Source organism: Sceloporus occidentalis, unplaced genomic scaffold (genome assembly GCF_023333645.1).
Source record: "Sceloporus occidentalis isolate IW3139 unplaced genomic scaffold, rSceOcc1.0.p SCAF_5, whole genome shotgun sequence".
In the NCBI taxonomy this organism is placed as follows: domain Eukaryota; kingdom Metazoa; phylum Chordata; class Lepidosauria; order Squamata; family Phrynosomatidae; genus Sceloporus; species Sceloporus occidentalis.
In genome coordinates this window covers 145,829,294-145,852,754 of record NW_028316985.1, presented here as the reverse complement: position 1 = coordinate 145,852,754, position 23,461 = coordinate 145,829,294, and the positions used below count along the sequence as shown (strand labels likewise).

The 23,461-nt window shown below is 38.6% G+C and overlaps 1 protein-coding gene across 8 annotated transcripts in view; it reads right to left on the bottom strand.

Annotated features, from left to right (window-relative positions):
• Window positions 1–10,755: 10,755 nt before the first annotated feature.
• INPP4B (inositol polyphosphate-4-phosphatase type II B) overlaps window positions 10,756–23,461 on the bottom strand; it is a 339,484-nt gene continuing 326,778 nt past the window's right edge. For 6 of the 8 annotated variants that reach the window (XM_089525748.1, XM_089525750.1, XM_089525752.1 and 3 more), the window contains one exon: window positions 12,217–13,747. In XM_089525748.1, coding sequence (XP_089381874.1) covers window positions 13,573–13,747 — 175 coding nt within the window. In that variant the 3' untranslated portion in view covers window positions 12,217–13,572. Of the gene's footprint in view, window positions 12,086–12,216; window positions 13,748–23,461 lie in introns of those variants that run through there. The other 2 variants (XM_089525749.1, XM_089525747.1) reach the window with 2 other exon arrangements.

Genomic DNA, 23,461 nt, shown 5'->3' with positions numbered 1-23,461 from the left:
TGCATAACTCAAAAAGCGATATGACAGGAATGCATTAATTTTAAAGCAACAAATGGTGTATAGCACATTGTGTTAAAAAACAAACAAACCCAAAACTTGGTTTCCAACTCTGATAGAGCCTACAGGCCTGTTCCCTAAAACAACATCTTTTGGGCAACATTGCTGAGCAAAAAGCATGAAAATGACAACCAATAGCAACATTTTCACAACTATATCCAAAATATCACTGGAGTTTATCATTATTTTTTCTTCTTTTACTCAAATTATCATTTTTAAAATTTAGAGCTGAGTGTGGAATGTTACTATGCTAAATTAATTCATTGCACTATTTTTTTCTGCAAGAATTGACAAATTACTTTACTAATTGGTGAATGTTATGTCTTTTTCTTAACAAACCTTGTTAGCTGTAGAAGTAACTAATTACAGCAAACACCATGACCTGCAATGTGTTACCTCTAAGCTCTGATCTAGAGTAACACAGAATACAGCAGTGTATTCTAAAACAACTCTCAGGCAAAATATTTTCAAGCTATTTTTCAATTCCTAGGGATTCAAGAATAGCAACAGCAAAGATTGATGCACTCACATTTATCATTTTTTAAAATGAAAGGCATGCAAATACACACATACTCTTTTAGAAAAAAACTATGAATGATGATGTTATGAAATCTAGCTATAACCTATGTGAATCCACGAGATCTAATCTGGTGATTTAACTCCATTTGTTTTACCACATTTTCACTGTTTTTGTACATCACCATAAGAAAAAATTGTGGTGTGCTGGAAGGCCCTCTTCTGTGTCACAGCAATGGGGCCAACACCTGGTATGAGGATTCAGGGTAGGATTTTTTTTTCCAGATTGGCACCTTGGCTGTGAAATAACTTTCCCTGGAGGCTGGCTTCTTTTCAATGCCAAATAAAAACACCTTTCTAGCTGCAATCCTGTTCCTGTACTCTGATGTTTGTCTCTGATTTTAGTAGAGCTTGAGTTACATTTTTGAACTCCCGCTCTCTAAATATCCTGCCAGCATGGCCACTAGCTGTTGAATTCTAGGAGTAGGAGTACAAAAAGTAAGTTTTCCAAACTCTGGGTTTAATAGTTTTCTGGGAGAAGTATTTAGGCACAGGACTGCAGCTGAAATATGGATGTTCCTTGCAAAGGTCAGCACTTTATGCTGTAATTCAAACAGATCAGGAAAGACTGGAAAATAGGAAATAGAAAACAGTGGCCACAATCTTGTATGGAATTTATGAATGCATGAGCACTGTAGTTATGCATTGAATCCTGATCCCCTCAGTCCTAACTTACCTAGCATCATGCACTGTGATTGACAGGAGTCTGTTCCCTTGTTGACTGAAAAGCAGCTGACTGCTGTTTCCAACACCTCCCATGAATGATATCCAGTGTGACAGGCAGTAACAAGGATTCCTATCACATTTCCCCTTTGTGTTGGAGATCTCTCATGTGAGGGGTGGGTGGGAATGTCAGTCAACTGCTTCCCAATTGACTGGAGAACCAGTCCCCATTGATCACAGTTACTATGGCCCAGTAAGAAGGGATTGAGTGAGCTACATGGTTCCTACACATAGATCCCTATGTGTAACAGTCACAAATATGTAACTGTAGATTAGGCATTCGTGACTTCCATAGAGGATTCCAGCCATTGTCTCTGAGGACGTATTTGCCCAGAAAGCTCTACTAGGGAACAAAAACCTTTCTTACAAAGATTGTGTTCAAAAGGGTGCATCACTGTAGAATTCCTTGCTATCAAAACATACAAATGCTGGAGTTGTGTTTCTGAAAGTGAAAATGTACATCACATGCCTGCTATCTTCGCTCAGATCCCCTCCTTGTGAATCCACAGACTTTCTCCAGTTTGATGTGGTAGTTTTCAAACAATTTAAATGCATGCGCACACATTCCAAATCTGCTCCTGCTTATGGAAGCGCCCCTCAAGCAGTGTTCCACACATGGAACAACCTTGAGTAAAACGTTTTAGGTGAGGTATTTTTTTTTTGGGAGGGGGCAGTTCCCTCATGCTCTCATAATGTCTCATAGTGCTCTCCAAATCTGCACCAGTAAATTGGAATCCAGTCTTTGTGTGCAGCATGATTATTTCAAGGATCTGGGTATTACTGTTGTTGTCAATATTAGTTACACAAACACCACAATCCTGGTATTTTAGGTATGGTAGTGTCAAATAATTGATCCACATTCTCCTAAGGAGAATTTTTTTCTACTGGTTCACAGGCCTATTCTCTCTTGCTGGACCTTCTTGGAAAGGGCAGAGCCATATAGTGGTGTCACTAAGGTTGGTGCCACCCAATGTAGTGCTGCTGTCACCCCCCACCCCCCGCCTTCTCAGTGGCTTCTCTGAATCCCCATGCCAAGAAGGAAGCATTGGTGGTGGCATGGTTGGCAAACTCCAGATGGGAAGAGAGAGAAAGAAAGAGAGAGAGATGCGGGGGGCACAGTGGTGAGGGTGTTTTCCAATCTCTCTCTTCTCTTGACAAGTCAAGGCAATAGTGGTCTGCTGTGGCAGCAACAGCTGCTTCTGCTATTGTTGGCTGCAGTGGTTAAAGGAGAGCAGCTCTTGCAAAGGTGACAGCAGACTCTGTCTGGCACTGGGCTGGGTTGGAGAGGCAACGCGGCACACCGTGGACTCTTGCAGTCCCAATGACACTTTGTTCCACCAGTGAGCATGGCAGGCATGACAGTGAGATCTCAACTTGGAGAAGGGTGGGGTGGAGAGAATAAGGGTGTGTGTGCCTGAAGTGCTTCTCTCATTGATCTTTCAAAATGATTGCCTGCCAATTCTGAGTGCTGGGAAGGCAGTGTGGAGGAGAGGGAAGCTGTTTTATAGGTAGTCATTTTGTTGCTGGTGTCATCCACTCTGATGGTGTCACCCAGTGCAATGTTCACCCCGCACATCCCCTAGTGATGGCACTGGGGCCGTCAGGTTTCAGGAATTGAATGATGCCCTAGAAGGTACAGCCCAAACTAACTCTGGTTGCATGCTCCTCCTGGCTAGAGAGTTTCTTCAGTTACAGTAGTTTAGAACTGTAGTTGGGTATTTCCACCAGGCTTTCCTCTTGACCCCTGTGTACAATCTCTGCTTGGGCTGCTAGGGTACACTCCCAATCAATGGCTGGAGATGGTGAGATTTCTAGGCACCATTGCTTTGTGCTTGCTGAAGGCCTGCGAGTCAAACAACTATTCCCTTTTCCTAGCTGCAAAATTGAATCCAAATGGTGTCTGAGAACCTTCCTGTCCTTCAGATATTGATTGATGAAGGGGTATACCCTGGTGACTCAAATGGATGTTGCACCTAATGGGGGCATCATGCATGAGGTGATACAGAATACCTCCTTCTGCAATAACAAATAATCCATGGATGGAATTCTGTTGCTGGATATGCTGGTTTAACCTCCCAACAGAATTTCTGCTTTGATTTTCATGCTAATATCTGGAACATCCCTTGAGGTAGGCACACCCTTTGCCATCTGCACTTGGCATAGAGCACTTATTCTATAAACCTTGGAGTGGTGAATGAAGATGAAGCAGTGTGCTAGATTTTTGGAATGGAGTGTCTAATTAGGATTGTATTACTCCTGATTATGTTCACAAAAAGGTTTCAGTGGACATTTTTGAAAGGAAAGTTACCAAGCTACAGCTGGAATTAAATCTGTCTCCAGCACTGTTGACAGGCAATAGACATACTTATGGAGAACAGGATTTATGGAAACTTACCTTGAAGACACATGATTGCATGGGTGCAAGTAGTCCATCCACCTATGCAGACTGAAACTACTCCACATCATTACTGCATTCATTGTTCTTGTGGACAGTGTGTCACCTGGTTACTAAGCTTATGGTGATAGGCTTCTATGAACTCAGCTGTGCTGTTTCTTGCTTTGGATCTAATTCATTGATAAGGAGAAGCCCTGCTTGATAAAATGACTGCCATCAATTTGTTGTTGGGTTTGTAGCCATAGCTCTCTTATCTATGTCGCTTCATCCTACTCCTATGGAGAAAGGGCTTTAGTAAATATCTGTCATTGGAGATTGCCTATGGTGAGGATATTAGGGTAGCTAAGAGCAAAGTGGACATTCTGGTATGTGTTTTTCCTTGATCTGGAGAAGGAGATCATATTGCAGAGATTATGGTGTTTTCTTGTAGTTTTAGTGTGCATCAGATATTAAGATAATATAGTTGGAGTACATGGATGACCTGCTGTGTCACCAACAGCAGGAAACTTTGCAGTTTGAAGAATCAACTTCAAAGCGGTACTATTATGCAGGTGGGGAAAAAATCCAGAGAAAAACTGGTTTTCTCTATTTCAGCCATTAACTGCTTATTTACCAGCCAACCAGGCCTACATGTACACTAGGGTCAGGGGCTCATATTTGTTTGGATACTCAATGTATTTTTAACCTGTTCCATGTTTTCTGCTTTTGAAATTAACTGAATGATGGATGGGAGAAAAGTATACAGGAATGGTGGGCAGTGATGGGTCCAAGGAATGTTATGTGCAAGATGCAGAATACATAGCTTCAGATAAGTGTGTGTGTGTGAGAGAGAGAGAAAGAAGGAGATTAACAGGGAGAGATGAAGGCAAGGAAAGAAATAGGAAGGAGGCAGCGGTCAGCAAATATAGTTCCAGTCCAGTTTCTGGCTAAGGGATACTCATGTCTGAAATGTCTGAGAACTGCTATCAGTCTATGTATACAACACTAGTGAGGCCGAACAATGGAACGGGGACAATTACATATGTTCAGCACTTTTCTTCTATGGTACCTTTGGCGGGTTATAGACTGCCCATTTGGGGCGGGCTGCACCCGCTCCTTTCCCCGTTGTATCGGGGCCTTAGCGGCCAGAACGGCAGCCGCTGAGGCCCCGATCTGCCGCTTTTCAGGCTGCGGGGAAGCGGCAAAACGCCGCTTCCCCATAGCCTGAAAAGGGCTGTCCTTGGGGCTTCAAGCCCCAAGGACACCCCGCGGCAACGGGGAGGAGGAGAAAGGGGCCACTTGGCCCCTTTCTTCCTTGCTTCGCTGGGCGCAGCCATCTGAAGGCTGGGCCCAGCGAAGCAAAGCGGCGCCGCAAACCAAAAAGGAGCTCCGAAACGGAGCTCCTTCCTGGTTCGCGCTAAGGGCGCCCTAGGCGCCCTGGCGCGGAGCGAGGACGTCACGTCCGCGCCGCCCCATGTAGAGGCGGCACGGTCGTGACGTCCTCATGACGGCGGCCGTCTGGAACGGCCGCCGTCATTTTTTACGTGCGGAGCGCGTATTAGGGTTAGGGAGGTGCGGAAGCACCACACCTCCCTAACCCTAGTACGCGCTCTGCGCGTACTTTCATGGCGGTCTGTAACCTGCCTTTAACTTAACACATTTACTGTAAGCTGCACTTTTATGAGCTGTAGCTCATTTAATCAGAGAAGCCACCTTGTATGCTTTCTAACATCTGCAATCAGACAGGCCATAAGGTCTGCAATAGCATTTATACCACCTATTTGGCAGAAAAGAGTAACTCAGTTTTCCAAAAATATTTACAGATCAAAGAAGAATAAAATATAAAGACAGAATTCACTCAAATACTTTCGCAGATATAATATGCAATACCTCTGATTTTATAGGGCTGACTGCTCAAAATGTGGATCCATACCCCTGAAAACTTGAGTCAATAAAAGACAATATGAAAATTCCTTTATCTGTAGGACCAAGCTTGCCATTAGGCAGAGTGTGAGGCAGCCATCTCAAGTGGGAGATGCTGAAATGTGGGAGAAGTGAAGGAAATTGAAGAAAAGGGCTATGCATGAGATATGCAACCTGCTTTGTCCCTTGAGCCAGGACTGGATAATTTGTAACCCTCCAGATGTTGTGTTAATCCTAATTTTTTATAAGATCTAAATCTGGCCGGTGGTGAGGTATGATGAGAATAGTAGTTTATTAACATCTGGAGGAAGGGAAAGGGTTCCTCAATTTTGACCTAAGCTAGCCTGTGGCCTCAGGTGTGGTGGAGGACAGTGCCCATCTTTTGGTCTGAAATAAGATTCAACTGCCTGTTCTACTAATCTATCATGGACAGGGACCCAGGCAGCAAAACCTCATGCATGCAATAATAGCCGTATCAGACAAACAATCTTATGATGTAAATAATTATGGTGAACATGCATCTATCAATTTATCCTTACAATCTAAAGGAAGAAATATACATACATGGAGTGATGTTGCCCAGATCCATACTTGCCATAGCACAAATATAAAATTCTACATAAGTTACCAATCTATGTGATCTACTGTATATACTTGACTATAAGTCAACCTCATGTATAAGTCGAGGGCAGGTTTTGGAGCCAAAATTATGGATTTTGATATGATCCATGGATAACTCGAGGGTACAATTTAAGGATATAAAGGACAAAGCAAAGAAAAACAATGCCAAAGAACACCACCAGGCTTTAAAAAAGGCCAGAAGCATAGCAGCAATGGAGGGAACAGAGGGGGCTGGTGCTTCTTTTAGGTTCTCCTGGGATGGACTAAGCTCTCGCCATTCATTATTCAGAAAAGGGGATAGTTTCTATTTTGGTAAGAGTTAAAGTACAGTATGTACACTGACCCATAGATAAGTCGACCTAAGTTTTTTGGGTTGATTTTTTGACTAAAATGTTTAGACTTATACATGAATATATACAGTAATACAAATGGAATGCAAGTTGGAAAACTTAAATGAAACCCATTCATAGGTTAATGACGTATCCACCTAGGAGCTATCCTTTTCATGCCGTTGGTTTTATGGTGATGGAAACAATTCAAACACAGATAGGCAAAAATATGAAAAATAAGACATATTTATTTAAATAAAAATATGTGCACAACCTCCCCCCCCCCCCAAGACACAATGCACAACAGATATGGCTTATACACAGAAATACTTGCAGTTACTAAAACAATAGGCAAAATGATAAAAAATAAAACATACATGCATAATATTCAGAATCTGCTGTCCAATTCAGTTAAAGAGGAAGCAAGCTATTAAATATATTTCAAGCTTGCTCCACAATCTATTTCAAGCATATGTTTATCAGACTTTCTCCACAATATATCACAATAGTGATTAATGCTTTACAGGAGGGATGGAAAGATGATGGACCATACGAACAAAAGTGTTGGATAACCACTGAGGACATATGAAGAGGTGCATTCCAACATCTGGAAACCTACAAGCTGCCCGCCTGCATGTACATTAGTGGTGTTTCAGGGACTGTACGATAGACCACAGTCCAGAAAACCAATTCAGCCATGCATGAATGTTTCCATGGCCCCAGCTGGCCTTTTAAGAACATTAATTGCTTTTGAAAGTCGTCCAAGTTTCAAACATGGGATGGCTTCCTGTTAGTGAATAAAGTTCAACTTATACCTGCTTTAGTCACTGCAGTGGCTGGATTCTCTATTGATCTCTTGCAATGATCAAACTCCCTCCCCCCAAAACCCACCTTTTAGCAGCTGTAACTCCCTCTATGTCAGTTGACTTGCCAGTGGAGAGCAGGGAATGGTCGAAGCAAAGCACTGGCCAGTTATTCTCCTTTACCTGGAGGTACAGCACTGATATGGACCTCCAGGGACTCAGGAAGATCCTCTAGGAGACTCTGGAGGATGCTTTGCTGCCAGTATCCATAAAGGAATGTTGTTGGGTGCATCTCAGCTGCTCCTCAATTCTCCACTGGCCAGTAAACAAGAATTTTTGGGGGGGACTACAGATGTTTAAAGGTTTTTTTTGGGGGGGGGGAATGAGAAGGGAGACATTTTGGAATTCTACCTTTGTGTAACTTTATGCTACGTCTCTTGATCCAGGATATAGCCATAATGGGCTGTATTGTATGGGAAATAAAAGCAATGCAGATCCTTCTTGGGGACTTCAAAGTTAAATGCAAAGTTCTATAAGAGCTACCACTCCATTTTTGAGGATGTTGACCATGACGGCTTCCCAAAATGCATGCCTACATTTGCATGCAAAGAATGGAGCATGATCCTTTGATTGTCTGGTAGCATGAAATAAAGGATGGCTTATATACTATACAATTCAGGAAACAAACAGCAAAGAACGTTTAGCAAAAGTCTAATGCCATTTTCCTGATTTTTTTTCTTACAAGAGTTGACCGACACATATGAGCCATTCCTCTCTTTTAAAATCCCTGTCTGCTAAACATTTACAGTATTGTACTGGCACATGGAAATAAGTATTTCATGAATTATTTTTTCAAGGATCAAAATATATATATATAAGGGGCAAGCAAAGTCTTATGACATTGGAAGCACTGTAAAAACACATTGATTGAGGCTACAAAGCACTCCAAACACCAGGGTTCTTAAGAAGGCAGAAAACTCTATACAGTATTAAATAATTAAAAAAACATCAATCAGCTGTATATGCTAAACTAATAACATTCTGTTCTGGAGCATAATTTAAAAAGTACTAAATTAAGACACATAATTTACAGTCTCCCTCTACTGTTTTTATTTCCCTATAATCAAAGAATTCTTCCTAATCTCATATTGAACCTGATATTAAAGAACACATTTGCAGAGGTAGTCTGATGACCTGTTATCTTTCTTTGAAAAAATGCACCTTAAACTTCAGTGATGACATTATAAAAATTATCAATCCAAACTTTAATTTATTTATAGCAGCAACACTGTGTGGGAATTAACCATGGCTGCATCTGCACTGGAGAAATAATGAAGGTTGACACCATTTTACTGCCATGGCTCAATTCTGGGAATTATAATTTTGTGAGACATTTATCCGTCTTTGTCAGAAAGCTCTGGTGCTGCAACAAACTACAATTCCTAGAGTTTCCTAATATTGAGCCATGGCAGTTAAAGTGGTACCAACCTGGATTATTTCTGCAGCATGATGCAGCTCATATCTAATCAAAAAAAGGGGGGAAGGAGGGAGATGCTGGTATGTCTATTTTATTTTCCATCTATATCCAGCTTTAGAAACTGTGGGTACTTGGTACTACATCCAAAGAACTAGGTTTATATCCATGAAAGCTCACGTGAAAATAAAAACCAGTTAGTCTTAAAGATGCTCCCACCCACCTTCCTTCCTTCCTTCTCTTTTTGTGGAACAGAGGGGCATTCCAATAAATTTTCCATAATATGTTCCAAGGAAATGAATGAACAATAGAGCTCTTTTCCCCATTCACTTTAGTAGGGCTTGTGCAAAAAGAACTCCTTGAGGATTATGCTGCTGTGTAATTCATATTTTAGTGTGGAATCTGACTTGTTGGTCAGCCAGAAATTTTTATTTCTGATTACAGTTTATGTTGTTTTAGTATAATACACAGTACAAAATGCAAAAATAGTAGTATTTCATTATGTATGAATAATTTCTTAACAGCCAGGTTATATGTAGTTTGCATGTAGTACACCTTGAATTAAAGGGGTTAACATGCAGCTATGCTTTACATTTACATTAGTATTTTGCTACAGCATCTTTTGCTCAAAATGACACTGTAATAATCTGACAAGAAACTTGTTTCACTTTTAATGAACTCATGTTCATTTTAAGCAAACAAACAGTATAAAGCCTACTGAATGGAATGAGACCAATTACATAAGTTTTAGCAAAAATGGGAGGCCAGATGACATGGCCATGCTAGAAATAATATTTCACTCTGAGAATTCAGCTTCCCAGCTTGAAACAGATTTTTTTGGAAAGGAAATATTTTTGTTCAGAACATGGTATACAAACTATTTACAGTGATGATTCATTGGTCAGTAAAGCACCTGTAGACATGAATTTGTGTTTTAAATACAAGACCTATACTGACTTTGAAAGGGGAAAAGGAAATCATTTTCTGTATTGATATTCCACAACATTTGACATGCTATTAATGCCTTATTTTTTCCACTTTTGATAAATTTTGACTACAGCTAAATTACTTTTGTTGAATTTTCCCATTTCAGTTGGGTAAAGCTCAATCTCCTGCCCAGGTTTCATTACTAGATCTCCCTGTTTCAGAAGCAAAGATTTAGTGGAATTTGTCACTGCTTCACTGTAACTGGTTAATGTAGTTTTTACAAATGGTGAAAATTATGCCGTTTATACAGTCGGCCCTTCTTATACACGGATTTTTTATACACGGATTTAAGCATACACGGTTTGAAAATGTTCCAAAAAAGTATAAATTTACCTTGATTTTCCTTTTTTTATTAGGGACACCATTTTGCTATGTCATTATATTTAATGGGACTTGAGCATACACGGATTTTGTTATACACGGGGGATCTTGGAACCAAACCCCAGCGTATAACAAGGGTCCACTGTATATTTATTTACATCCCTTGTATGTAATATAGAGACTAATTATATTATATTATATTATTGCTTGTTGTTCTTGTGTGCCTTCAAGTCATTTCTGACTCATGGAAACCCTGAGACAGGTTTCTCTTGGCAGAATTTGTTCAGAGGGGGTTTGCCTTTGCCTTCCTCTGAGGCTGAGAGAGTGTGATTTGCCCAAGGTTACCCAGTGGTTGCTATGGCTGAACAGGGATTTGAACCCTGATCTCCCAGTGTTCTAGTCCAACACTCAAATCACAACGCAGTGCTAGCTCTCAAATCATATTGTGTCATATTTAATGTCCTACATATAATAAAGGGATTGATACCCTATTTGTATAATATAAAATAATATAAATGTATTTATAATATTATATTAATATATAGTGGAATAATCATTTTACTGTATTATATGTTGAGCATGAAATATATATAAGTAAACAGGCACCATTTTCACTATCTGTAAAAACTCCATTAAATTGTTATATCATTATTATATATATTTAACAGCAGTTAAACTCATATATAATATTGGGAATTACAGCATTTATATTTCCTATCGAAAACATCCGTTGATCTGACATACAAATAGCTCTCTCCCTTATGTCTTTGCACTGACATTCACAAGTGATGAGATCTGAAATTAAAGAAACAGTTCTTAGACTGTTAAACATAGCCTCAAAATACATATTCCCTTTGACAATGATTAATCATGACAATAGGTTATAATTATAATGGCACCTGTAGTTGATTCTCTTGCTTTTGCATGTTTCAGTTTCAATAAAATACTATTATTTTTATTCAAATACAAATACAATGCAATACAGTACAAACACTGATGAATATTCTAACCATCAGCCAAATATTTTTATCCTCTCGGTTTTCTCAAATCACACAGATAATAGACTTTAGTGGTTACCCTTGATTTATATTGCTTACAAAGATTGTCCCTTAACGCCATAGAGACTGGCTGGCAATAACACAAGCTCCTGCTTCCAAGGGAATTGTAAGATGTTACTAAGAATAAAGGATGAAAGCTTTATTTAGATAAACTTTGGATAAAACGATACCTTAGTTTTAAGAAATGTGAATATCATATGTAGCTAAAACTGCAAAAAGTGGCTTAAAAATCAGAAAATATGACCAAATAAAGTTGTTGGGATTAACATTTCTTTTCAAAAGTTATGATGAATTTTATGCGTCATATTCAACCAGCACCTTAGCATTGCCATTTATCCAGTAGTCAACAACTCTGACAATTCAATGCAGCTTAATGTGGAAGTTGGCTTTAGGTACAAGTCCAGGTTCACTGTCATCCAACTCAACATGTGGTTATCCATTTTAATATCTTTAGTTCTGGTTGGTTTATGAGAAACAAGTCTACATTTTAAAATTTAGACATCACTCAGCCTATCATACTTTATTGATGTTGATAGACAGTACAATATGTTAAGTACAGGTCCTACTTATTTTCCCTTTCATACGGTCCCAATTTGTGAGACACACAAAGTGATTTGCGTTAACTAATGAGAATAGCTGTGTGATTTAGCACACACTATATATATATATATATATATGTATATATATTTGGATTTTGGTCTAAAGCCTAGGTGTCAGCTTTTCCATATGTTCCCTCTGGTGGTCGATAGTACTTGGGGAAAGCCATCAGCTGTATCATGTTGAAAGCATACTTTCTGCATTTGACATTCTTCAGTACATTCTCTATGCGGCATCCTTCTCTGGTGAAAAGGGGGAAAAAGACAACTTCATGAAACAAAGAATAAATAAATATGTTTTATTTGTACATTGCAGAGTTTCAGCAACAATTGAAGTAAAAATAACAAAGATTAAACTCTACAATATATTCTCCACAAGTGATGATACATCTTACAAAATTAGATCCAAGGCCAGGCCCAATACAGTTATTGCCCTTAGAAATAGGTTGTGGGTTTTTCTTTATATTCATCTTTCACTGTGGTTTGATTAAAGATTAAATACTTTATGATATATTTTACTCTACATTTAGAAATATATTTACTTTAAAAAATTCTTTATTTTTTTCCAGATTGGTTTCATTTAGTTTCTGTTGTACATGTTAAAGTTCACATGTAGCCTTAAATGTGCAGGTTCTAGGAATAAGGCATTTTATTAAGTCTGGCCCTACAGATTGCTAATGGTAATTTCCACGTTTGTCTGATTTTCAACATGTTCAGGTTTTGTAATGGAAGAAAGAGAAAATGGTTTTCCAATAGGTTAATCCAACTTTCTGCTTTACAAAGAAGAGATGCTTCATTCATACACAATACAAAAGTCACAAAAGCCAACATGGTGCATTAAGACATAAAGAAAATTTTGTTTAAAAGAATATAAATGTGTTCTGTAAAGCAAAAACAACCAAAGCAACAGTTACAAACAGGTTAATTGGTTACAAAACAGAACTTACTGAATACCATAGAATGGCTTGACAGTAAAGGGTTAGTTGCAACAAATAAATAAATAAAAGAGTGAACTTTTTGTCCAAACAGAAGTGCACTATCAGCAAGTAACAATGAAAGCATTACAATGAAAGTTAGTCTTACAAACCGATCTGTCTGTAATACTCAGCTTGAATTTAATGTTATGTGTGCAAAAGCATTTTTCATCTTCGGATACTTTTTGAGTATGGACCAGCAACTACCACCCATGTGTGGTAATGTCAGTCTTCATACCATCCATTTCGCCACCCCATTTTCCTACCAGGAGCCATTTGTCTGATGTGGTCTCCTCATGTGAAAATTACAAAAATGCCAATGATAATCATGATAAACTTTGGTAGTTTTCTAATGTGAGTGCATGTGTGTTGTGGACAGGGTAAGAAGGATTTCACCAAATGTGTCCCCAATGGGGGGAACATGAGGTGATAAAAATCACCCAGTAAGGATGGGAATTCATCCTAAATATTGACCCAATGGGTGGAAAACACTGCTATAAATGGACTTTCATAAGTGCTAATGAAAGTGCAGAAAGATTGGCTAGAAATAGATTAAATTACTCAGATTAAATTACTCAATGCATAATATGGTTTCTTGAGTTGAGGGCTGTGGGAGGAGGAAACTTTTACTATTCAAGACATTGGCTTTTTATGGACAAATTTGCAGGTTTCAAAATATAAAATAATACAGCACAATTTTTAAATCTTAAGCTGTTGCTGTTCATAGAAAAGAACAGGAAAGAACAGAAGTGAACTTTACTGATATTTGGCTAATAATAAAGCAAGACTTAGAATAAGCCACACAACCAGCAAATGTGAGCTGACAAGCAGCAAGGCGACAGGATAGAAGTGACGAGAAGTTGGCTTGTTATCAGTTAGACAGCCTGTTTCAGGATCATCCGACTCATTCAGTGCTCCCTGGGTTTGTCTGCTGTTAAACAGGGGAAGTTAGGAACAAATAAGATAGCATTTAATAGGAGGAAAAGGCAGCACTCAGGCATTCCAACAACAAATATGCCCATACAGTATAATACATTTATTGATAAGTGATTCTTTGACCTCCCAATATGAAAATATTCCACAAACTTAAAGCTATTCTTCAACAAGCATCCAAGAAAGCCTCCCTGATATTTCTTAAAACATTAAAGATGCATTCATAGGTTAGAAGCATTTAATGGAACTCACCAGCCCAAGGGAGTCCAAAAAGCCTGAAATGCTATGAAGTGGAATAAATGGATAAATGTATGATTTCCAGTAAAGGAAACAAGAATAAGCAGGGCCAATACAAGTCTACAGAGGATTCTGATGCAACAGTCAGCTTAGAGCATCCCCCAGCATTGAAATGATGAGGAAGATCTTGCAGCATATTGCCACCACAATGGAACACTATTCAGAAGTCCTAACCCTTGGATTAGAAAGCTGTCATTATATTGCTCCTAGAATGTTTGATTTCCTCCAATGTGGACTCTGTCACTATTCCTTGTTCATAAGTATCAGCATGTTGCACACTGGGGCAGGGTCCATTGCCCAATCCCTTCACCTTTAGATATGTTCTTCTAGCCTTTCACTCCAAGCATCAGTCTCTGCTTTTCATTTTAATTTCTTACAATATCCTAGGTGCAGGATCACTTTAGAGTATTGTGGGAAAAGAAAATGGAAGCTAACCTCAACCACATGACATTGGGGATTACCACACAAGGCACTTACTGTGCTGGAATCGTTGCCCAAATGCTTCAGAAGTGTCGAGGTGGGATAGCTGGTCACACTTCTGAAGCATCACTCAAGCGCATCCTGCTCTTCTCCCGTCAATGAATCGTTCACAGAGCAGTCATTTCTATAATAACAGGAACTTCTGTTATTACAAAAATGGCTGCTCCACGAATGATTCGTCAATGGGAGAAGAGTGTGACACCTCAATGACGCTTCAAAAGCATGACTGGCTATCCCATCTCCGCACTTCTGAAGCATTAGGGCAACGATTCCAGAGTGGTAAGTGCCTTGTGTGAAAGTGTCCATTGTTTGGAATGCTACTGTTGTCCACTGTCAGATAAGCTCACCAAAGTCCATAAAAAAAGAAGTGTCCTACCAGAATCATTTCACTCCAGTCCCCATAAAGCTAAAGATACTCCTGAATAAATATTTAAATGCAGTTATTTAAATAGTTCAGTTCTTAACTATAAATCCAACAAATAAGATTATTTATTTGCAAACAAGATATCACTAACTGGTGGGTTTAACTGCTAACCATATCTAAAAAAAAATACTTTTTTGGCCTATGACATAAACATTAGTTCAACATATTTTTTTTCTTTCAAAGACTGGATATGATTATACAGCTATCAGAAGACTGGAAGCTGCCATAAACAAGGCCTGACTCTTTCTGTCCCAGTGTTATCTACTCTGACAGGCAACTGTGCAAAGTTGCAGCAGGCAGATATCTTTCGCATTCTTGCCAGCTAGTCACTTTAAAACTGGAGTTGCTAGGGAACTTCCATTGGCCATTCTGTTTTGCTATTTGCACTACTGTCTCTTTCATTATCAAAAATGTTTACTTATAAATGCCTATGGTGTGTCTGGAATCAAACAATATCCTGAGGCCGCATCTATACTGCAAAATCAATGCAGTTTGACACTGCTTTGACTGTCATGGCTCAATGCTATGGAATTCTGGCATTTGTAATTTTGTGAGACATTTAGTTTTTTCTGTCAGAGAATCCTGGTGCCACAACAAACTGCAAATCCCAGGAATCCATAGGATGGAGCTGTGACAGTTAAAGTGGTATCAAAACTGCATTAATTCTGCAATGTGACAGCAACCTGGAATTATTCAATACACAGCTTTAACATACCCATGATTAGGTTCATAACTAATATTCTCTTCCTTTTGCTCCATTTGGATTTATTGTTATCCTACAGAAGTGGGGGACACTTAGAACGTTGGCACAATATACTGAAGCAGCCAAATCACTGATTCATACAGCTTTAGTACTGCCTACATTGGCCTTCAAGGAATTCTGAAAAGACGTGTTGACTTGAAGTAAATTAATCTTAAGATAGAACCAACCGGAGCTGTCTTTAATACTTGTCCTGTTTTGTATAAATTCCATTTTATCATTTTATAGCATTTTTTGCTTCTGTGAAAGGGTGCAATACCAAAAGATCCTCATAAGCCTCAACAAGGCCTTGTGTCTTTGCTTCTTTTTCTCTCTAAAAGTTACGTAGCCTACTGGGATTTAGGGTGCAGTGTGAAAAATATTGAACACCATATGTTATTGCACTGAACTTTCCACCATCATAGCCAGCACAATAAGGAGGAGCCATGGAGGTTGCATTCCAACAACTTAATGAGAGCAACATGTTTCTTTCTCTGGTCTGGAATATTGTTGGCAACAGATCTGCCACACTAAATCTCAAGATGAACAATGCAGAGGGGAGACATACAGATGTATACAACCTTCCCATTTGTTGTTACAGTGCACATGAAAAAAGAACTATTGTGAGCCATTTGTGACTTTACATTGTGCAGTAAGATACTATACTTATGGTAAATGAAGGATGCAATTTCAGGAATGTGTGTGTGTATATATGTGATTTTTGCCCTCTCCACACCAGATGTGTGAAAAGTGACAATAACGTATTTTAATGCAAAAAAAAAAAAAAAAAAAAAAAAGTAAAAGAAAAGAAAAGAAAATATTTTACTGAAGGTAAAATAAACCTATGCTTTTTGTAACCTCTGGTTACTATTTCATTCCCTTCACTAACAATTTCAGATAGGTAAGTACTGACAAGAAGTAATCAAAATGGGAAACAAGTGGGAGATTTCAGCTTGCTGAAATGAACCCCAATCATCACTTGCCCTAGTATGCTGTGCAACCTTCAAGAACCATGAAGTGCTGGATATCAATTGGGGGAAGAAAAAAAAACCCAAAGGTTGGAGGGGCAGTAAGTTTCCTTCTTAAGCGTCTTACAACTTAATACATTCAGATCTTGATAAGTCAGGTTACAGACTTAGCAGACTCTGGACAAGCTGAAGTGCTCATTCATACTGCTGACTGCTTCTGTTTGCACAAGCAGCAGCTAAACATAGCATAGATCTTTTGTTCATGTTTATCTTGACTTATGAACCTGGCAGGATTTAGTGGCCTAGCTTGAATCTCTCTCAAAAAGCCAGAAAAAGAGTCTATGGTTTGTTTTAGATTTGTTTCTCTGACTTCTTGCTAGAGAAAAAAGCCAGAGTGCCAACTCATGCCAGGCTTGGATATCATTCTAAATGTGACATTGTTTAGCCACTCTGGCTGAAACATGATATGGGTATTTCTATATACAACACTGTTTAGCCACATCCCCATGATAGGGGAGCATATATCTCATTACTACAAGAAAAGAGATTTCACCTAAAACCATTAGTAAAAGCTTTTTTAAAGTGGAATAGACTGCCTCAAAGGGTGGTCAAGTCTCCTTTTGTTTTGGAGGTCTTCAAACTGAGGTTGGATGGCTATCTCCTGAGAATGCTTTAGTTGTGTCCTGAATAGTAGGGGGTTGGACTACATGGTCCTTGAAGTCCCTTCCAATTCTATGCTTCTATGAATGACAACTCAGACTTCCACAAGAACCCTGGCTTGTCATGCTGTGTGAAATGAGCCACAGTATCCTGGGAAAGGACATGGCTGGATGCAACTCTGTCAGGGACTGGGGAGCTGCCAGAACATTTTGTAGTACTTTAAATACATACTGTGGAATTAGGAAGAGAACTCTCTTTATTAATCTGTAATGTAGATAACTACTCCTTGATGTTATTTTAATGAACGACATCTTATCACACTTAAACCACCACTGTAAAAGATGCAGTCAGGTCATTGCAAATAGTTTGGCAAATCATATTTGTAACATTAGCAGTGTTAGCTTCTTGAAAGCAAGAATCTGGATTTCCAGTGAACAGCTAACTGTGCCAGTAAATGAATGTACTGCTGTTTTCAATACTGGTGGGAATTATTCAAGATTACAGCAATTAATCTCCACACAATGGCAAGTTTTTACAAGACTTGCTGCCAAATAAATGACACTAAATTTGCTAGCCAAGCAACTTGCCTGATGAACAATGCAAACAGCTTATCATATTTTGCCAAACAAAGTGATCACATTAAGAACCCATTTAAAGCTTTAAAGATCTTATGCAATAGTAATTTACCTTCTTGAAAAGTCTGCTACAAATTTCAAAAGGCAGTTGGTAGAGATTCAGATCACAGCAGAATAGGGTCATTTTAAGAGGCAAATCACAAACTTACTGGACTGGTAGTTGGCCCTTACTCCACTATTGGCTGTGAGTCAAAGTCTTCCACCATCCCTGAGAATGTTTAGGGGATAGAGGACAGGAGTATGGCACATAGAATAGCCATACAGCTTTGAAAAAACAGGTAGGTGGCTACCACTGCTTATTCCCAGTATCTGCCACCTGAAGTGGTTGCTTCACTTCATATAATACTAGGGCTGGTCATGTATCAAAATGAAATGCTTACTACATCATTTACAACATTCTACTAACTAAATGATATTTCCAGTTTTATCTGGCCCTGTTCTAAAATGTTTCTATTTGTCTCTTATTTATTATATTGAACAGTGAACCACTAGTTCACTGAACCATTGGAAGAGTTGGTCTATGGCTATACATTATGTATAATGTGTGTCTTTCCCATCCCACTTCTTCCCCCATTCTCCCTCTCTCTTAACCTCTTAAAAGGAAAAAGGAAAACAAGCCCAAGGTCATGGAGGTGGCTCAAGTTACAATCAAAGAGAAAGGAAGAATTGGATAGGGGCAGGGAATCCTCTCATAGGATGGAATGATAGGAGGAATTTTGTGCTGTGCTGCAAAGCAAAAGACCAAGAAAGAGCTGTATGGTTAAGAAAAGGGAGCTTGGCCAGACAATGGAATTTTAAATTTCGGGATAATAAAGAGAAAAAACTCCAAAAAGAATAGAAATGGAGAAATTGGTGAGAACATAATTAACCTAGATATTGCATTTTAATTACAACTGCATAGCTGAAAAATTTTGGCAGCATCTCTTATAAAATTAAATTCTGGGAATGTCAAATACTGAATACACTGAATATATCAATGTATTGAATATATATATTCAATACCTTGATATATTCAATACATTCAACATTTGACATTCCTGGAATTTAATTTTTCACCTAGCCAATTCTAATTAAAATGCAAAATGTAGATTCATTGTCTTCTCCCCAGTTTCTCCATTTCTATTCTTTTTGGAGTTTCTGTGACCTAAAAGAACATGAGACATCTAAATATGTCAGCAATATATCTACATGCATTATTTCTAAAACAAGCTAACAAAATCTGTGAGTGTCTGGATTGAGGTATATAATATAATAACACAATCAAACCTGTAATTACATTATGGGATGGAATACTTTGTGTAAGCCAGAAGTGTGTTTATATGCATCTGGAAGCATCAGTGAAATTTTCAGTTCCCTTGAGGTTAAAATATCTGCTACAGTATTTTTCAACTTTGCTATGTATGGTTGCTCAATATAGAGAACAGGCACATCAAATCAACCAGATACCTACCTAGATTATGTTTCCCATGTTAAAATCAGATAATTGAGGTCACTAGTATCTACTGTATTGCTTTGACATTTACTAAGTTATTAACAATGATAAATATCAGTACGACAAAATCCCTTGATAGACAGAAGGGCAGCAGTAATAAATTAAGTTAAGAAAAGTGGAATTGGAGACTAATGTTATTAAAATCAGGGACCAAGATCAAAGCTGGTGCAAAGGATGAGATGGAATAGGAAGGTAAAAACCCACCTTGTAATATATAAGTTTCTTTGATGGGATATTAATCTGACATTAATTCTAAATCTTTATAATACTTCAGAGATGATAGAAACATGTGAAAAATATATTTTTATGCAAAAACAGGAATACTTGAAGAGAATTTCTAAATCAAGCTCATGTAAGACTCTACTGGCTGATAGTTGTCATGATTATTAAAACAGAACATTTGAGGCATATCAAAACAGACACTTATAACCTGCTCAGTATACTAAAATCTCAGCACTGGTAGTTGCTGTTGGTTATTTTCTTTGAAGCAGTTTCAAGAAGTGAAGGAACAAACAACTAGTCAGGTTTCAATGGTCAAGAGAGGAACTGGTTTAATTTTTAATTTTGTTTTATTTATATACCGCTATTCCAAAGATCATAGCGGTGAACAGCAAGTAAGCTAATTAGCAAGTAAGTTAATTTGCCCCCAACAGTCTGGGTACTCATTTTAGCGACCTCGGAAGGATGGAAGCCTGAGTCGAGCTTGGGCCCTTTTGCTGGTCTTGAACTCGCAACCTTGTGGTTTTGAGTGAATGGCTGCAGTACAGGCATTTAACCACTGCGCCACCAGGGCTCAGTGTTAAAATAATGTCTTTCATTATGGTGTGAATCCTGAGATCAAATATGCCTATTAGAATTTTTCAATATCTGGAAACAACTGTTAAGCTTTAAAAAGGTCCTAGTCCTATTATATTGTAACACAGTGCTGACATTGTGTAACCATGACCTCTACATACTGCTTTGTATGACCATTACCCTGGTTCAGATGTAATGTTAATCTACAATTTATCTTCAGTAATCTCGAAGGTTTACCTACAGTCACTTTAACTCTTCATGTACTTGCAATGAATGCCAATTCAGCTTCTAGAAGAGGGTATAGTACTGGCCTGAGTATGTTCTCCTGGCCTATGTCACCAAGACCTGGTTGGATGAAATGTGCAAATCTGAACCCTTCCCAAATATGTTGGTTGGTACAAGTTATTTTCTTGCAATGTTTCCTAACCCTTTGTGCTCCAGATGTTTTGAGATACAGTTTTCAGAAATGCAAATCTTTGGCCCTGGCTATTAGATTTTTAGGAACTGGAATTCAACAACATAAGGGGACCCAAGATTTGATAATCATTGTGCTAAAGCATACAAATGGAGAGGTAGGGAGAGAAAATAGCCTTGGTTTATAATAAGGGTGGGGAATCTTTTTCAGACCAAGAGCTGTATTTCTGTAGTGAGCAAAGTCATACTTCACACACTAGTTCGCCATACATACATGCCCCATTCACATCAGAGGACAACAGTTCAATCACACATATTTTAATCAGACAAAAATTAGGCATCTCTAAATCCTCTCCTTCCACTAGTCCATCCCCATCCTGGAAACCATTTTTCCTGCATTCCCACTCCAAGTCACATCCTCCTTACCTTGACACCTAAATGCCAGTGTTCGAAAAGTAATGGAAAATTACTCCAGCTATGCTTTGTGGTACATTCTAGACATCCAAAATCATCATAGTTTTATTAATGCCCCCCCAAAAGAAACCAGATCCTCACTGGTAGCATTTAATAATTTTTTATTGGAAATGTGATCAAGACACTCAACATCAGTGTCCTCAGAGGCATGAGCAGAGCATATATAATGCTGCTGAAAACAGTGAACAGTGCTTACAAAAGCAGCTTAGGAATACCAACTGTTTCTGAATATGAATGACCTTTGGCCTACCAGTAAGCTCTAAAGGGGTGGATGGTCTGCTCCAGAGAGCAATGAAACTGCATACTTTCCTGAGGTGTCTGGTGGATCTATCTGCAGATTTAGTTGCCAGTCTTGCCAAGAATTTTGTCTTTACTTTGAAAGAGGGGATGGCCCAGGTTCATTGTTTTCTAGCTCCTTGGTATTCTGAGCAGCTGAGGGCAATGAAGTAACAGGGTGGAAGATTACAATGCAAATGACGGAAGGACTTATAATGAATGTGATCAAGCACAGGAAAGAACCCAGCAAGATTATGGAAGATATAGCACACAGTGATTGTATGCCTGCTGTAAAGAAGTTGTGGATGTTTTCACTTCAATAAATGTATGGTTATCAAGAAAGAGGTTTAATTCCCCGAGGCATGGCAGCTGACCTAGAAGAGCTGAGGGGGAAGACAGCATGGTGGCAAAGATTTTGGTGGATGTTACTGTGATGTTTTACTCTGAAGCTGGCAGTTCCTCTTGATGTTAAGGATAATGAAGGTGATGTTTTACTCTGAAGCTGGCAGTTCCTCTTGATGTTAAAGATAATGAAGGTGAAACATTTGGTGAAATTGTTGGGTGTGTAGTCCAGAAGAACCATGGAAATGTTTTTGATTGTGGAACTAGTATGAGGATAATTGGCCATACAGTGGTCAGAGAATGTGACTCATGAACCACAAGGAAACTGCCAAAACTGTCCATGTGCTTCTCAACAATGAATGTGGGGTTTGGGGGACATAAAAGATATATGCAAAAATGGGGAACTGCAATTTGTTACAGAAAGTGGTATCTTCAGATTTCTTTTCTTTGTACAGTGGCTTGTTGTTACATCTCATTAACACAACTGTTTACTCTTCTCTGCATTGATTGCAAAGGTCTCAAATGTGGGCAAGCAGATGTGAACTAAATTATAACACTGAGTTACAACACCTCATATAAAACAACAACCACCACAAATGATAATGAAAAGAACTCATGAAATGGCTGCTTTCAAAGTGTTGTCAGAGTAGCACATACATATCTTACTAGCTGAAATGCAAACAGGTTACTGTCAGACGCAGAACCTGTTTGCATTTCAAACCTTCCCTTCTTTCAGTAACACAAATTCAGTGGAAAAGATTTATGTACACACTTATCCACTAAAATAATGGGACTTAATTTGACTTTGCCTATTGATACAGCCAGATAATTATTCCAGTAACAGAAGATTAGATTGAAAAGAATGGCTATTAGTACAGAAACTCTCAGTTTAAGACCCCAGATGCTGGTCATGTGAATTCCATCAAACAGACTTTTTTTTTGTTTCTTTCCTCCTTGCTAAAAATCAGAAGAGCTGCCCCCCTCCCCCCAAAGCATCAGTGACTGACACAAACCACAAGCATTGTCAGGCTTTACCTTCCTTTCCAATAGGTCAAACAATAGGGTTGAATTGTTTGGCAAGAAAAATCTCAAGAGCCAAAGGTGTTTTTATTGGTCCTGTCTTTCATGTTGATGTTGGGATAAAGATTTTTAAGGAAGAAAATGTATTACTGGAAGTGAAAAAAGAAAATTGACATGCCTGTCTCCTCTTATTTATCTGCTACTAAAGCAAAGGTTGACTGCACAATTATTGGGAGCTGGTCCCAGTGCCCATAAGGAAGAAAGCAGTTTTCCAAATATCAAGCCTGGTCTTTAAAAAGGGTTTGAACTTTTGATCAATGTATCTGAGTGGATAGCTTGTTGTTTTCTTGATGTCAATGGTCATTATCATCACAACACCCATTTGCACGATCTCCCCAGCAATCCTTAGAATTCTGCACAAATTTTTTTATGGAAGATACTCTCTGACATACCTTTGTTCACTGGTTACTAGCTTTGTTTTTGTATTCAGATACATATAATTTATTCCACTGCTGGATTATATAATACACAATGACAGAAGTAAAAATAAGAAATTTGACATGGGTTGAGACATGTAGAGGTCCATATTAAATGCAAAACAAATGCACTGATATCCTTGAGATGATTTTTGATGTCTTTCTCAAACAGTTCCCCACACAGGCCACATAGCATGCTTCTTTTGGAACAGAGGAATTT